Here is a 14,496-nt window from a genome sequence, read left to right as displayed (position 1 = left end):
TTCTTTACTTATCAGAGAGTGTGATATTTTTTCCGTAACACACTTTGAAATACGTTACCACTACCATTGCTTTTTTAAAAGATTTTTAAAAAGAAATTGAAGCCCAAATAGTCGCATACTGATTTATTTAAACTGTTAGCTGTTAGTTTTAAAAAGGTTTTCTTCTGCTATTTCAGAAATAGCCTAAAATATATATTGCATCATCCATGTAACTCTTATTTTAGACGGAATTTCAATATAACACACAATAAAATCCATCTGTGCATTCATAATATTATGATCATACAGCTGATATTTTCAGTTTTCCTGTTAGTAAAAGTCAAGTTTTATAAAAAGTACCTTTTGAGTTTTAGAAAAAGTAGCATTAAAAGAACATATGCAAAACCACCCCTAGCTTTAAGGATGAATCATAGGGTCCTGAGTCAGATATCTGGATAAGGCCTAAGAAATTTGCTCTTCGTGACGATTAAATAAAGACATCGTGTCTAAAGTCAGCTTAGTAGAAGTAGACTTACACCCACCTGTACAATAGTGAGAACTTAGCACTTGTCTGCAGAGAACTGAATAGTTCCAGTACAGAATGCATGGACATTTGTTAGGTTAACTGCTCAACATTACATGACTGAATTTCTTTTGCAAAGTGGTGCTAAACCAAAACTAATAAACAAAAGAAAATATGCTGGTATTTAAAGTAAAAACTTTAGATTTAAAACTAAAACCAGCTGGACAAGATTGTTTTAATGATACCAAATCAAGATATAAGAAATATATAAAACTTTATACATATGAAATAAAGAAGACTATTGTAGTCATTTTGAAACATTTACAAGAATGACAGAATGTACAAAATATTTTTGGTATTCTAAATTGTACAGACAAGGACTAAATTATATTATGTGTTGGAATATTCCTTGATATACCGTAACAACTAAGAGCAACATTGCATCAATCATAACAAAAAAGTTTGATTGCCAATTAAGCTACATATCAAAGATTATGACAAAGGCATTACATCTCTTTGTCAAAAGTTCAGACTGTAGCAAGAAACTCGAGAGTATGATACAAATTGCTTCAGAATCAACGTGTAATCAAATTTCATTCATAAATTTAAAGTGATTTTGAGAACCTAGATCTTCTTTTGTCATTTGCTTTCTAATTTATGAATGATATGCTATAAAGCAAAATATTATTCATAACAGATAACCAACAAGAGAGCAAATATGCTATATTAGGTAACATTAAAGTGGAAATATACGCATTTTTCAAGTAAAAATCCAACTGTAATAGATGTTTGTGCAAAAAGGGTGGAGGAAATTATAGCTTTTAACCCAATATACCAAACTCTTCCTGTTACCAGTACGAAATAATAACTTTCCAAATATGACTTTTCTTAGATTTTGACTGGGGCAGTCTTTTTAAGAAAAGCCAAACTGCACGCAGGAATTGCTTCCCTTTAACTTCAGAAATCCCTGCCTATAGGTAAGGGAGATTATTGCGTAGAAAATTTAAGAAATGAACTATTATTTTATTAGTCCGTTTTCTTTATTTCTAAAGAATCAACTTCAAATTCTAATATGCGATTGTCGATAATTTGACACATTTAAATGCACAGCAACCGAAAATTGATTTTATAAAAGATTCACCAAAAACACACATGTTCAGTAACATGCGCATAATGCCACTTTGAAGTGAAAACATCGTTAGTAACATCTTAATCAAGACGTGTAGAATTTGATTCTTGTAACACTACTGTCTCATAATTTGTGCATTTCATATTTTTCAGACATTTCATCTGATTTTACGTTCAAATTTTAAGTAATTCATAAAATTTCAATATAACAGAACACTGTTTAAGCTAGTGCTAGGGGTATGATGGCAGTTTCACATTTCACTACATCTAACGAACAGACATATTCAAATCAAGTCAGCTATTATATTGCTCGATTGTGTTGTTATGCTTCAAAAGGAGGGGCATAAAAACAGTCTCACTGCTTGGAAAGTATGATGCTGTAATATTTTTTAGAAGTATTAAACCACTTGATAACTAAATATTCCTCTACCATTTTCTGAGAAAATAACGATACTATAAAACAAGATTACTGGAATGGTAACGTAACATGTGTTAAGTATTTTACAAACAGATTCCTCCTTCAAATAAGTATTTACATTACATTTTCATGTGCTTCAGCTCAAATAACACAAGTTTATTGATCACAGTTTAGTTCATCATGTTGTTCAGTTTTAGTTATATCTTGTTTTCAGAGATGTCTGTTTCAGCATAGATTAATTTAAGCAAATTTGCTAAAATACCTAATGTAGAAAAATTAATTGCCTTCACAGTAATAGAATACTATTCTAGAAAACACTGAGAGGCATTAAGACCAGATCAAAGCTGTCTGATCTATGTTTTCTAAATAATTGATGTAATAAAACAAGGTTATTGAAATAGTAATGTAGCATGTGTAAATTATGTTACATATTGATTCCTTCTTCAAAAAGTTATTTAAACTTCATTTCCAAACAATATAGCTCACATAATTGTTATTTCATTGATAACATTTAATTATATCATTTTATTAAATTTTAGTGGTATCTTGTTTCCTGAGATGTTGGTTGTGGGTATGGTTAATATTATGCAAGTCAGCTAAACATACCTATTTTGGAGTAAAAACGTTACAATCAGTGTTACAAATACTATTTAAGAAAACACTGAGAGACTTTCAGAACGGATCAAAACTGTTAAGTACATTCAACTTGATTTAAAACTTAAAAAAATATTATTTTCTAATAACAGTTTGTCACTTTGCAACTTTCTCATTAATATTCATGAATATGCCAATTAGTTAATTAACATACAAAGGCTGTTTTTAAAGGCCAATGTCTTAGCTCCATTTTGACACCATTTTTATTGTTTTATCACCAGACCTGACGTATTTTCCTAAAATGAACAATTGCCATGAAAACAGTGAACTCTTATATAGTTCAAAAGAACTTTTCATGGGAACATTTTTTGTTTCGAAAGGGTTGGTCCTGCCAAACAATTTGGTACCTATTAAAAAAAAGTCAAGTGTTTTGGGGAGGGGGTGCATGGTAGACCCTATTGGCCCCCTACCTATACCGTTAGTATTGAAATATTAGTTATGTATGAATTTCAAAGTAAAGGTTTATACAGATTTTATCATATATTTTATGTTTCGTAATAAGCACATGTCTGTTTCGAGACTGATTAAATACTATTAAGAGATTGGAACAAGATAATAGCTAAAATGGTCAAAATTACTTTTGATTTGTTTTTACAGATACGACAGAATCCTTCCAGTAAACATTTCTAGGCGGGCAAAAGCACTACAGTTGTGCACTCAACACTTCTGGGTAGGACGCATTGCCATTTTAAGTAGAGGGTATCAATTTTATCTGTTAATATTAAGTATATGGAAAAATAGTGTTAAATTTCATAACCTGCTGGTTAAATGTTTTCAGGGTGGGGTCTTGTCCTACACTGTCAACGGATGTTTTCTCTAACCACGTGTTTCAACATATGCAATGAGTCGTGGAGCAGAATCAACATATTCCATATTTGATATATATTTTTATGCTATATACCCAGGTTAATCTCTAATCCAACTGCAGATCTTTAGCGTCCATCTACAGATTCACAAAATGACCTTAGCATTCACCGACCTTTATAATGAATACTTTATATAATTATACTGTTTTGCTTGTCATTAAGAATAAGAAAGATGCCGTTTTATCACATTTAATCTGCCCTGTCGATGTCGTTACAGACAGAGAGAACTAATGTTAATAATATCAAAGCATACACCCAGACACAACCCAGACACAACGCAAACGTGTCATTAAAGATTTTTGATACTAATCAAATCAACAAACTGTGTAAGGAATCTCGTGCCAATAACATACAGCATTGTAGATAAGGCGCGACAGATGGAATATGTGTGCAGGTGTTAGCATATGCCCGACTCCTCAAAACAGGGCACATATGATAAGACCATACTTGGCCAGTTGAAGCAATAAATCTTTTATGAACTGATTGATTTCATCAACGTTGGACATTAAATGCATTCATTTGTATTTCTCACGCCTTATGGAACATAGCTAGATAACGGCATCTCTAGCATAGACACCACCTCCTTCCACCCCAGTCTCTCCCCCATGATCCTGCATTGACAGATCTCAGTACACAAATCAAAACCTGCATACAAAACTCTACACATGCATTCAACAACCCATGTAAAGGAAATAATAGAAGGCATCCTTTTTTCTTGATTTGGCAATTTTAAGATAGTTTAAATACAAAAGATAATAGGTAAGAGTAGATTGCTCGGAAACATAGAGCACCAAAGACACAGCCTCAGAGCCACGCATTTGCGGGCTGTAATGGAAAAATATATCAGACGGGTTGCTTCAAAAATCTAAAAAGTACATGTTTTATGCCAAATAAAGATAGTTAGGGAGGAAGTGGTAAGGGGTAAAAAAGGTGACCGGGGAGTTGAAGGGGAAAGTAGAACAAGGATGAATATACAAAGGGAATGTTACGTTCCTTAATCACAGTTACACTACAAGGTATACCACAAAAGCGCAAACATTCATGTACCAAAGATGACACAACCACGCCTAACTAACTTACATAGAAAAATAGACAGGTAAGGTACAACAACACAGTAGGGCACCGCTTTAGACACACAATCACCAGGAAAAACAATCCTGTACCGCCTTAGGTTTTTTCGGCAGCCAAAACAAAGACGAGCCACAATAACTAACTCAAAGTAAAGGGGGAGGGGATGCAAAAAGGAGCGCAAATGCTAGGGGAGAAAAAATCGGATGGGGCGATAGAGGGAGTGAGGTGGAGAAAGAAACGCTTACAACAAACAGGACAACATACGCAATAGACAATACAAGATAGACAGAAAACCAGCTGAAAATAGGCGCACCGCCTTGGAACGGTCAGTAACCTATATAAAGGAAACTGGGATTTAACGGTTTGAACGCGTAAAGTGCGTGCTAACCTCGTACTTACCCTATTTCAAAAAGTAAGACGTGGGGGTGGGGGGGGGGGGCTCCGTAACCGAGTGGTTAAGGTCGCTGACTTCAAATCACTTGCCCCTCGCCCATGTGGGTTCGAGCCCCACTCGGGGCGTTGAATTCTTCATGTGAGGAAGCCATCCAGCTGGCTTACGGAAGGTCGGTGGTTCTACCCAGGTGCCCGCTCGTGATGAAATAGTGCACGGAGGGGCACCTGGGGTCTTCCTCCACCATTAAAGCTGGAAAGTCGCCATATGGCCTATCATGTGTCGGTGCTACGTTCAATCCAACCAAAAAAAACAAGTAAGACAACAAAATGTAAACAAAGTCCGCACCGAGAAAGTCCACACTAGCGGAAAAAAACGATTAATTAAGTAAAACATAACATTTTGGTAAATCTAAGGTATAATTACACCAATGTGCTCAAAAGCTTGTCTGAAGACAAGACTCGTATTCTGATATTCATAATATGACCAAGCTATATCCCCCGCCATTGTTATAGATAGAGAAATTGTAGCAGAAGCCTCGATAAACAGTTTCTTAGTTTTAAGTAGACGAAGGAGAGTTTCAAGATTTTAAGCAAGAGTTTAGCTACATTCAAGAGTCTAATTTCATGAAATATATTTCAAGGTTCAAAGTTCTTCTCAGGTCTGCTTTGTAAATTGGGTCTTGGACTATAAGAAACAAGCTGACTGTCTGTATATGCTGTAATATTTTTATTGAAACTGAGTTAGTGCTTGGTCAGTACACTAGTATGTTGATAACTGCATGAACAACTAGTTATAAATATGCAATTTTACCAATTAAGAATCATAACAGAAAATAGTGAAAACTAACTGTCTTGAAAACATCTTTTAAAACGGCTAAACACAGTTGTTTAAAGTGTTCCTAGATTTTTTACGCCATAATAAAAGTGGATAAAAATCACCAAACTTCTTTTCACGAGAAATTTGAAATGTAAACAGTGTTTTGAACAATTACACAAGTGTAACAAATGAAACGAACGTGCATTTTGTAAAACTAGTCTTGATTCATTTACAACAAGTAGGTGCCTGGAGAAATTCTAACATTTTAAGCTGATATCAACATGTGACTACTCCGGTATTCTACTGCATCATTTCCCAAAGCAGCCTGCTAGCCCAAGTTTGCCACATTTCGGCATTTTTCTGAAAATAAAAAGGTAATGTCTTTGATTAAGAGAGGCATCTTGTTATACTGATTATTACATAAATATCACACATTTTGATTTGTTATGTCTCCAAAACAATGACCTCAATCGACGTTTGAAAATATCATAGTAGACATCATAAAGTATCAATGGGGTTTAAATTTCGTTAACACCACTTCCGTTTATTTGTTTTGTATTTTGTTTCTTAACATATCGAAGAACGTAACTTCACGAATTCTAGACAAGATAACTTCCAGACTAACGTTTTGCCATTCAGTTCTGGCATGTCTTTTTTCTGTCTTTTAATACCATTTATTACAGTATATAAAACAATTGTATACATATTAAAATCTTCAAAGACTTGCATTTTTTATTCTTTAAAGATTTTTTATTATGTTTAGGAAATATACGAACTCGAGCACTAAAACTGATAACAGTCCTCTGGCAGGTAATTCTGGGGAGATATGCGGAAAAACGCTTGGATATAGTTTTAGGACTTGTGATTTGTAAAACATTTCATATATTTTGTGACCTATAGCCTATTATGTCCGTTTGACATAAATCTGTTAACAAAATTTAAAGATATTTCAGATGTGTATCGATTCAAATAATTCCAAAATAGACAAATATACATACCTTAGGAGATTTTAGCGAATAAAATTTCATTGTTATACTGAAACTGACTACATAAAACTTGCGTTTTAATGTTCGGTAAGCTACATACAAAAATGAACGAAACACCATTGTTACCTGTTTGTCGTGTTTACATATACTTGGAACATTGAAAACATTCGGATCTGGTTTAGTTGGCGAGTAGTCTTCAAACAAAATTGTACTCAGCACAGAAAACTCTGAAATGTTCATTAATAAAAAAAACAGTAGGATAATATCATATTGTATACCAGTCCATCAAAGTTTGGTGCAATGATATTATTTATCATGTTGAAGAAATATCAGTTAAGCCCAAAACTATATTCAAGTAATGCTTCTATAGGAGTATATATATATATAGTTGTTTGTGTCCGAAAGCATTCGTTACACCTCTAATTTATGTGGAAAAGTGCATCCTCGCGGATAACTTAGTACTGGTAAAGAATCAAGACACATTTGTTAGGTTACTGTTAAAAAGGGCGCTAAATCCGAAACAAACAAACAAAACTAAGTAATATAATCTATATTTCCAAAATAAATTGTCACGTACTTCCAGAGAGAGTCTCAAACAGTCTCAGGGATACAGGAGCAGTGTTATCCTCCACAGTGAAGAACAAGTTGGAAATAAACAATGGAAATTTGTAGTCGACAGCTTTGATACTTGGTTTGTATCCAATAAGATACGGCTTAGAGATGTTGGCATTTTCTGCAATAGAAATGCAACTCATTTTGTATAATCTATAATGTCTAATTAGTGTTGCAATTAACCTATCTCGACAAATTGTTTTCTTTTTTTAGATATAGATGCAATGACATAGATAATACTCTTCGAAGAATACATGTTACATTGTTCTACCTTTAATTATTTTGTACGGGAGACAATCAAAATAAAATAACGGTAAATAACATTATAGCTTAAAATGTTTTTTTATCAAAAATAGACTCAGGTTATTTCGAATTTACTATATCCTATGAAGGACATTCTTCTACATAGAAATTTTTTTTTTTTTTTTTTTTAATCTGGAAGGTGATTTCATTAGTCAATACTTTAGATCAAACATAAATAAAAAAAGTTACGAACAGTTACTGCGTTGTAATTAACTGCGTTAACAACATAGTAAAATACCATGCAATTATACATTAAAGATATTATAATGTACGTAACATTCATAGTAGTGAGTTTTCAGAATCGTAATGTTGTTTTGTAATGTACCGATATGTAACATAATGTTCTGTGTAACTTTTGTTACATGTATTCTGATATGATAACAGCTTTCTTCAAGACAAAATTTATCTACCTGGAGTACAGAAGGTCGTGTTATATTTTGGACCAGGTTTAAATGGCGTACATTTATTGTTCTCGATGTGGTATCCAACATGCTGAAAGAAACAAAACAAATCTATGTACTAAGATTTATAAGTTGATTAATTTATGTTTCCATGTACTAAAACATTTCATAATATTACATTTCGTTTTGTATACATCTATACTTTCCTTGGAAAAAAAACAGAAGTTTTGTCAATTGAAAATCGGTACCTGTATCAAATGAAAGCACGTACAGGTAGTCATGACTGTAGCAGAACACTGACCAATGACATCCGGGTAGAACGTCTGACCAATATGTTAAAATTGGTGTTTGATTCATGTATTACAGTTATAATTTTGCACTTAATCAATTCATTATATTCATGAAAAAGTAAAAGCGATTAAGTTGATAACCATATCTACTTTGATTTGAGAATAATATATGTTTGTCATAATTCTAAACGGCTCAGTAATGTTTGCGGTTCTTTAACCAAAATTTTGGATGCATATTTATTTCAAACTTAATGGTAGCACGTTTCGAAGACAATTCTTTTTTAATGTATACAACGTTTTTTACTTTTAATACATGCAAGTTAATCAATAAATCCATCGCATGTAATTAAATGGTTTTATGTAAGGGTCAAGAATATTTTCCAATGTTTTCTGTCGTAAGCGTTTACGATAAAAACTGGTACTGCTATACATTGTCTGATATATTAAAACTGACAGATTTACAAATTAAATACGCTTATTGAATTCTGATTCGTTTTAACGGCATGCTTGTTGACAAGGTTCTGGATTTCAAAAGGATGGCACAGTACTTATTTTAACATACAAATTATATAAGGGTTCAATTTCAAACTTATGTTTTAAATAACCGTACACTTGTAAGCGAGTTAGGTATATCACTGTACACAAATGTACTAACGTTGTAAGTATGCAACTGAAAAACAAAATATATTCTTGTGATAAAATCTCTCCTCTGTATCGTTTGACTGGATTGTATTTTGTATAAGTGTCGAGTTATGTATTAATGAACTGTTCATGCAGTCACACACATTGACATAGAACAGCAAACCTCAATATACTCACCAATCTGTCCTTTCAAAGTTTTCTTTGATTTATTTGTTTAAGTAACGTTACACATACCTGTTTGTACAGTATTAGTACTGTAGCAGTTCCATATGAGTTATGTATGTCTGTTCTGTATTTTTCATCAACACCGTCAACGAAGATGAGAGCACTGCCCTGAAAAAGTAGCAACAACATCGAATTCACTCAATTTATGAACATTTTATCACTCACATCCATTGCTCACGGGTGAAATAATTCCATGCATCTGAACTCCAAACAGTAATTTCTGTCAACGAAACATCCACGTTTAGGTATAAATTATAATATTAATTCCTAATTAATAACGTCATCACAGTGTTTAATATTTTCCCACTTAATGGTCTCTGTTTGATCAAATTTATTCACGAGAGTAACGTGCATTAATTATAACATTCGAATAGCAGCAGTTGTCTGGTTTCATTGATATAGATAGTACATCTTACTAGTAAGGAGAGGCATGTAACGTATATGAATCTTGTAGTTATATATAGTCTTGCACTAACTCCACAGTATTGATATCTAAAATTAATATATTAAAACAGGAGTTAATTATCTAATGGCGTATTAGAAACTATAATTACCGGTGTGATTTGTACGGTACCATTTCCTTCACCGGTTACATTCACAAAGGTTACCAAGCTTTGCCATTGCTTTGGGAAACAAAATTGTTTTGCAGGGCACTCGCACAAAACACTAGATAACACACCCACCAAAAATACAATTCTGAACATCATTGTAGCTGTAACATCAAAATAAATGAAAAGTTCGTTTATGACAGTATGTACAATTCGGTAAATTATTTTGCATGTTTATTCTCTGTTGTTTCAATCGAATTGCGTTGCAATCAAATGAATGAAAATTGTTTTTGAGATTAATTACAAAATGTACCATAATATTTTGTTTACTTGTAAAATACATTGTAAAGTTAAAGCAGATTGTCATTCACGTCTGGTGTTTTTTTTTTTATTTGCAGTACTAAATGTTCTTGTTATGAATATATCAAATGAATAAACAAATGACAAAGAGATATATCTCTACGAGACAAATATCGATTTCTTTTTAACGAAAACGTTTTTGTGACTTTAAGATTAGTCATTTCAATCACCAATTATTGCAGCATGAGGACAAAACAATTTTTATCCATTCCATTGACACTAAGAAATGAATGTGCAGTAAATGTTGTTTAATCTGTAAAATAAAATAATCTTGTTTTTTCATTGCATGATATATACACGACAGAATGCCACAACTAACTTTTTTAACAGAAAGAAAATGTACTCACAGTTTGTTTCGGAAAAGTCTCGTTTGATGGCTTTAACTTCTCTACCATCAGGCTGACTAAAGCTATAGAGGTAGGTCTTGATTAGCAAGTTATATACACAATATCACCCACGCAATACTTAACAAAAATTCTGTTCTTTGCTATAAGTTTATTAATATTGAACACAATTCAGAAAAATTCACAGAGAAACACCAAACACGTTTAACTATTGTTAGTCACAAACATGTACCTCTAAACAATACTAACAATGCGTTCTCTATCCGGGTTCCCACATCAAGCTATATCATTATGTTGTTTTTCTTTGTATCTTCGAAGGTTCGAATGATTCAAATCGTTTTAATTGTCTCAATTGTTTTGTAAGTAACTGTCATTTATTTCTATGTATGTCAATAACAATTAAAAGTATTGAATGTAGGTATTAATTTGTTTTCTTTAATTATGATAGCCTAATAAATAAACAGTGGCTTCAAAGTACCATATTTTAAAGAGAAAAAAAAAAACTTTTTTTTTTTGGCATTCAGCTTCAAATGTTCATATCTGTTTAAGATTAACATATATATGTGTTTAATAGTTCTTTTCTTTTGTCATTTTGACCGATTTGGCGATTGGCTACTTACATGTAGTACTGACAATAGATAAAATGTATGTTCGGTCTGCATACATTCTAGTTTCTACATTACATGTATATGTATCTTTTCCGAATATTGGTTGCAGTTCGACTAAGTACAATCATTTGCAGAATCAAATACAGTTTGTCGGACAGGTTATTCTCAAACTATGTAAAGCGGGACGTGTTATAGGATCATCAGCTAGCTGGTTGATAGGGACAGCGTTCGACGTGAACGTAAGTTCTCTGCTCTCTCAAATGAGAAGGTTCTATCCAATGTTCAGTTAACATCGTCAGAATGTTTATGAGTATGATATCTCCGCTAAATTTGATAATCAACCGAATAGTTTCAGTCACTCTAGAGGTATAACCCTCAGCTTGTCAACAAATGAGCCGTGCCATGAGAAAACCAACATAGTGGCTTTGCGACTAGCATGGATCCAGACCACCCTGCGCATCCGCGCAGCCTGGTCAGGATCCATGCTGTTCGCTTTCAAAGCCTATTGCAATTAAAGAAACCTTTAACGAACAGCATGGATCCTGACCAGACTGCGCGGATGCGCAGGCTGGTCTGGATCTATGCTGGTCGCAAAGCCACTGTGTTGGTTTTCTCATGGCACGGCTCAAATTGCAAAGAAAACAATGGTAACAACTACATGGTATTGTAAAGCTTCGGTCTTAATCGTTGTTTTCAAGCATAAATCCTGTCCTAATAACGACCCGTGGAGACGGTGTCGGAGTAACTGAAAGGATACTGTCTTAAAATGGAAAAGCTTCTCCCTATTGGGATTTTCGAAGACATTTTGTAACAATGAATAATTATTTGTATTTGTCAGACGCATTTCGAACACATTTGGAAGACACATTCATTATGCCTCTGATGTATGCTGAATGAGCTGCTAAAAGTAGATGCTTTTACATTTGCTTGAATATTTTAAGACTATTTCTGTAATATATTGAGAATTACATAAATGAGTAAGTGTGTGAAATAATATATGTTCTTCTCTTTTGAGTTTCTTTTTTTTTTTTTTTTTTTTTTGTCTTCTACTGGGACAGTCTTATTCTTCTAGCAAAAGTCACATACTTTAAGATTGCCTTTTGTGAACTGAAGAGGTCAAAAAAAGAAACACGAGGTTTGAATTTGCTGACTAGTGGGATTGTCACACCTAACGTTGAGATGTAACGGTGATAGTTCTTTTTCAAACGAGGAGAAATACCAAGTGTAATTTAAACAATGATAAGTGTTAATGTGGAACAAGCGATCTTTTGCTGATATATGACTTTTTCTTTTATCTCATGAATTCTACAACCCGGGCAAGGCCATAGTCAATAGAGTAAAGGATCTAAACTGCTTGGCAACGGACGCCGAGTCAATGTAAGTGGCGAATAATACCCGGTATCATCGTCTTCTCAAACAAAGCGAAAATTATAACAAGGTACAGATGCTGTGTACTTTATTCAAATTTATATAAATATTCGGGATTCAATAAGACTGTCTACTGAATCAGATTTAGACACGCAGCCATACGAGAAATTTAGCTCTGCAGCATACAATACATTTACAATAACAACTTATAAACAATAATTATTTATTATTTTATCACTTCTTATAATTTGAAAACGTATTAGTCCATTTTGGAAAGAACTGTTAATGTCTCTTTAAAGACATGCCATTTTACGATATTCTTAGTGTATTCTTGTACATACACGACATAGCAATGAAACAAGAAATGTCTTTGAAAAAGACAAACGACGACGAGGCTACAATGTTAGGCGCATGTTAAAATCAGAAACAGGATATGCAGAGAGAATAGATTTGGATATGCATCTATAGACAACTGATTCAATTGCAAATATTTCAAATGAACGTTAAATTTAGATGGTGAATATGCATTCTTTCAGTGAAAGATTGTCAAAATGATTGATTTTTCGGAAGTGTAGTTCCTGTGTCACTGCAATTTTTATATCATTGTCGTTCATATTTCGCAGAATTATAGAAATTAATTTGGTCGATATTGCGATAATTTGAGTGAAGGTCAAAGCAGTGTCCCTGTAGCAAAGATTCTGTTAAAAGTTCCTAATACCAATAAATTGTTCAGAAAGTGAAAAATATATATATATTTTTTATTTGTATGGTTTATATTCATCGTAAGACATTCATATACAAATATTATTTCAAGTAAATCCATTGAGGAACGGTTAATTGCCGCTTTTACTTAATGTGAAAATGCGCAACAGGTAAAAAAGCAGATATCCTTATTATACCCCGATCGGCTGTTCGTCCGTCCGTGCGTCCATTCATCAGAAATTGAAAATGTTTATAATTAAAAATAATTTAACTAGAATTAACAAACCTCACATAATTATTAATTAGGACATGACCTTTGTTCACACATGGTATCCCATTTGACCTAGTAAAATTGGTTTTTTCATCTAGATTTGGTAAAAATGAGGATTTGACTGCATCTAAGTAATTTATATATCAATCTTCATGATAATTTACACAAAAATTAATGTAGATCACTATAGGGCAATGGTGCATGTGCCACTTTCTACAGGATCACTTCAGTAACATTAGAGATATTGCCTTTTTCTGTTTTACTGTCAATAGATTTCCACATAAAGTAATTCATTGACTGATCTTCATGAAACTTAACACAGTTAAATTACTATAGAGCGTTGGTGCGTGCACAGTTTTGTAAGGATTTCTTCAATAACTACAGCGCAGTTAACTTTAAATTATTTTAAAATTACTCAATTCCCACAAAACAAAGTAACCCATTGATGGATCTTCATGAAACTTTATATTAAATAAAGATCACCATCGGTTGGTGTTGCATGTGCAAATTTTGTCAAGATTTCTTCAGTAACTGTAGAGTTATGGAGTTATGACTCATTAATTGTTTTATCTTTCAAACTATTACATACTTGTTTCTATTCCCCGTTATGTTACAATGGTACCGGAAACGTCAATATTTTTTCATACACTAATGCCTGAATTTAATATCGTACATGTAGATACATATGTAATAAGAGGGTTATTATCTTTGCATCGAGAAGTAAGCACTCGTTCTTTAGAGGAAAAATTTTGCGCTCCTAAAGTCGCGCAATATCTCCGCTGCAGAACTCGTGTATATTTCCCGATACAAAGCTAATAACCTTTAAATATTGACTTGACCCCCTCATTCGCAAAACAACCTTTTCAGCGGGGATAATATGTTATCATCTTGTGGATAAATTAGCCGTTTGGTCTAGTTTTATTTTATTTACTAAAAAACATGAATGGCTAGACATGTGAAACTTTCTGGTTATCCATTACCATTTCC

General features: G+C 33.1%; 2 protein-coding genes across 2 annotated transcripts in view; both read right to left on the bottom strand.

Annotated features, from left to right (window-relative positions):
• Positions 1-10,618, bottom strand: part of LOC128554591 (uncharacterized) — a 31,706-nt gene extending 21,088 nt beyond the window's left edge. Inside the window, exon 1 of the mRNA XM_053535905.1 lies at positions 10,592-10,618. The gene's annotated coding sequence lies outside the window, so the exon portion shown is untranslated. The remainder of the gene's footprint in view (positions 1-10,591) is intronic.
• LOC128554627 (uncharacterized) lies at positions 5,745-10,702 on the bottom strand. Its single transcript, XM_053535916.1, has 7 exons — positions 10,564-10,702; positions 9,863-10,020; positions 9,318-9,416; positions 8,161-8,242; positions 7,413-7,568; positions 6,962-7,062; positions 5,745-6,209 (listed from the first exon to the last, which is right to left on the bottom strand). The coding sequence occupies exons 2-7, from the start codon at positions 10,013-10,015 to the stop codon at positions 6,150-6,152; spliced, it is 651 nt and encodes a 216-aa protein (XP_053391891.1). The 5' UTR covers positions 10,016-10,020; positions 10,564-10,702; the 3' UTR covers positions 5,745-6,149.
• Positions 10,703-14,496: the final 3,794 nt, after the last annotated feature.

The sequence above is a fragment of the Mercenaria mercenaria genome, chromosome 2 (assembly GCF_021730395.1).
Source record: "Mercenaria mercenaria strain notata chromosome 2, MADL_Memer_1, whole genome shotgun sequence".
NCBI classification, from domain to species: Eukaryota; Metazoa; Mollusca; class Bivalvia; order Venerida; family Veneridae; genus Mercenaria; species Mercenaria mercenaria.
The sequence above is the reverse complement of the archived record's forward strand: the minus strand, read 5'-3'. Positions and strand labels throughout refer to the sequence as shown.

Bases quoted from the DNA above. Each gene is read 5' to 3' on its own strand.
- LOC128554627 (XM_053535916.1), bottom strand. From the start codon at position 10,015: ATGATGTTCAGAATTGTATTTTTGGTGGGTGTGTTATCTAGTGTTTTG. The intron at 9,417-9,862 runs GTAATTATAGTT...CTACTTTTTCAG, and splicing joins GTACCGTACAAATCACACCG to GGCAGTGCTCTCATCTTCGT. The intron at 8,243-9,317 runs GTATGTGTAACG...TGTTTCTTTCAG, and splicing joins TACTAATACTGTACAAACAG to CATGTTGGATACCACATCGA.